At 38.8% G+C, this 1970-nt stretch overlaps 1 protein-coding gene across 3 annotated transcripts in view; it reads right to left on the minus strand.

Annotated features, from left to right (window-relative positions):
* LOC106869955 (formin-2) overlaps positions 1-1970 on the minus strand; it is a 131486-nt gene that overhangs the window by 55258 nt on the left and 74258 nt on the right. For all 3 annotated transcript variants that reach the window (XR_001409471.2, XR_001409472.2, XM_014915900.2), the window contains one exon: positions 1336-1415. Coding sequence is in view for 1 of the 3 variants with exons in the window: in XM_014915900.2 (XP_014771386.1) it covers positions 1336-1415 (80 nt within the window). In the remaining 2 variants the exon portion in view is untranslated. The remainder of the gene's footprint in view (positions 1-1335; positions 1416-1970) is intronic.

Here is a 1970-nt window from a genome sequence, read left to right on the forward strand (position 1 = left end):
GGATACGAACACAGAACATAAACAGAATTAAATACAATGAAGCATTTTTCCAGTACCAATGATAACAAATTACCAGCCATAAATCTAAGCAACTTAGTACTAAAGAATATTTTTTTTCTTTCCTATCAAATTGTTTCTAAAGATGGTAGGCATGGCCTTATGGCAAGAAGTTTGACTCTCAGCTTCACAGTTCTCAGTTCAGTCCCAAGTGTCTTCTGCTATAGCTCTAGGCTGACCAAAGCCTTGTGACTGGCTTCTTTAGTAAATAGAAACTGTAAGAAGCCCATCATATGTGTGTGTGTGTGTGTGTGTGTGTGTGTGTGTGTGCCTTTGTGTTTGTCTCCTGCTACTACTTGACAACAGTGTCAGTTTGTTTACATCCCCATAGCTTAACATCATAAGAGAGCAATAGAATAGATTACCAGGCTTAAAAAAGTGAGTAAAAGGGTCATTTGACTAAAACCATTCAGGGCAGTGCCCCAGCATGGCCACAGTCCAATGACTGAAGCAAGTAAAACAAATCAATATATTTTTTTCTAAAAGCAGCATAGCCTCTAACCAAAAAGCATAGAATGTATGATTTGAGTGAGATTTAGCTGTAAATATTAGCAAGTCATGCAAAGCTCCTTCCTGGTTTTGTTTGCCTCTCAACGAGCTTCTGAAACAGAATTTGTAATATTTTAAGGAGTATTGGCCCAAGTTGGAACCCAGCCATGATGATGATGAGTATTTGAGATGATGATGTTTCATGAAACCTGCAGCATGCATTAGTTCCCACAGATAGCTACAATGTTCATACACCAATGATCCTAGATATATTAAATCAATAAAAGAAAGTAAGATAATCACAGCTGGAACTGCTCAAGACTATTCAATCAAGGCTAACTTGGGTCTAAATAACAGCAATTATCATAGGCGCAGGAGTGGCTGTGTGGTAAGTAGCTTGCTTACCAACCACATGATTCCAGGTTCAGTCCCACTGTGTGGCACCTTGGGCAAGTGTCTTCTGCTATAGCCTCGGGCTGACCAAAGCCTTGTGAGTGGATTTGGTAGACGGAAACTGAAAGAAGCCCGTCGTATATATGTATACGTATATATATATGTGTGTGTGTGTGTTTATTTGTCTGTGTTCGTCCCCCCAACATCGTTTGACAACCGATGCTGGTGTGTTTACATCCCCGTAACTTAGCAGTTTGGCAAAAGAGACCGATAGAATAAGTACTAGGCTTACAAAGAATAAGTCCTGGGGTTGAAATGCTCGACTAAAGGCGGTGCTCCAGCATAGCCGCAGTCAAATGACTGTAACAAGTAAAAGAGTAAAATAACAATACATACTGTTCAGGTTTATCAAAGGCCACATCAGGATTCTTTGCAATGGTGTCTTCAATTTTCTGCAATTCTGCTTTCTCACCTCTCTGAAATTATCAATAGTAATGATTTCTTACATAGGAACAAGGCCAGAAATTTGGGGGAGAGAGAATCGACAGTTACATGTATAAGAATAAGTAAGTAGCAGTACTTCACTGGTGTTCATTTCATTAACCCTGGAAGGGCAAACACTAAAAGTTGCATTGTATTTTGTCTGAAATTCAACAACAGCAAATACCATAGGAAATCATAACTGAGAATAAATTTTTAAAATATCAAAATATCAAATATGGGAAAATATATTTTTACACGGATGACAAGGAAGACATTTAAGATATTATAGGATTACATGAGCCAACAAGATATTTACTTCATAGGGTTACAATGACCAGTAGGCACAGGTATGGTTGTGTGAGAAGAAGCTTGTTTCTCAACCACATGGTTCCGGGTTCAGTCTCACTGTGTGGCATCTTGGGCAAGTGTCTTCTACTATAGCCTCAGGTTGATCAAAGCCTTGTGATTAGATTTGGTAGTTGGAAATTGAATGATGACCATCATATATAATGTGTGTGTGTGTGTGTGTGTATGTGTGTGTGTGTGTG

This window comes from Octopus bimaculoides, chromosome 11, assembly GCF_001194135.2.
Source record: "Octopus bimaculoides isolate UCB-OBI-ISO-001 chromosome 11, ASM119413v2, whole genome shotgun sequence".
Taxonomy (NCBI): domain Eukaryota; kingdom Metazoa; phylum Mollusca; class Cephalopoda; order Octopoda; family Octopodidae; genus Octopus; species Octopus bimaculoides.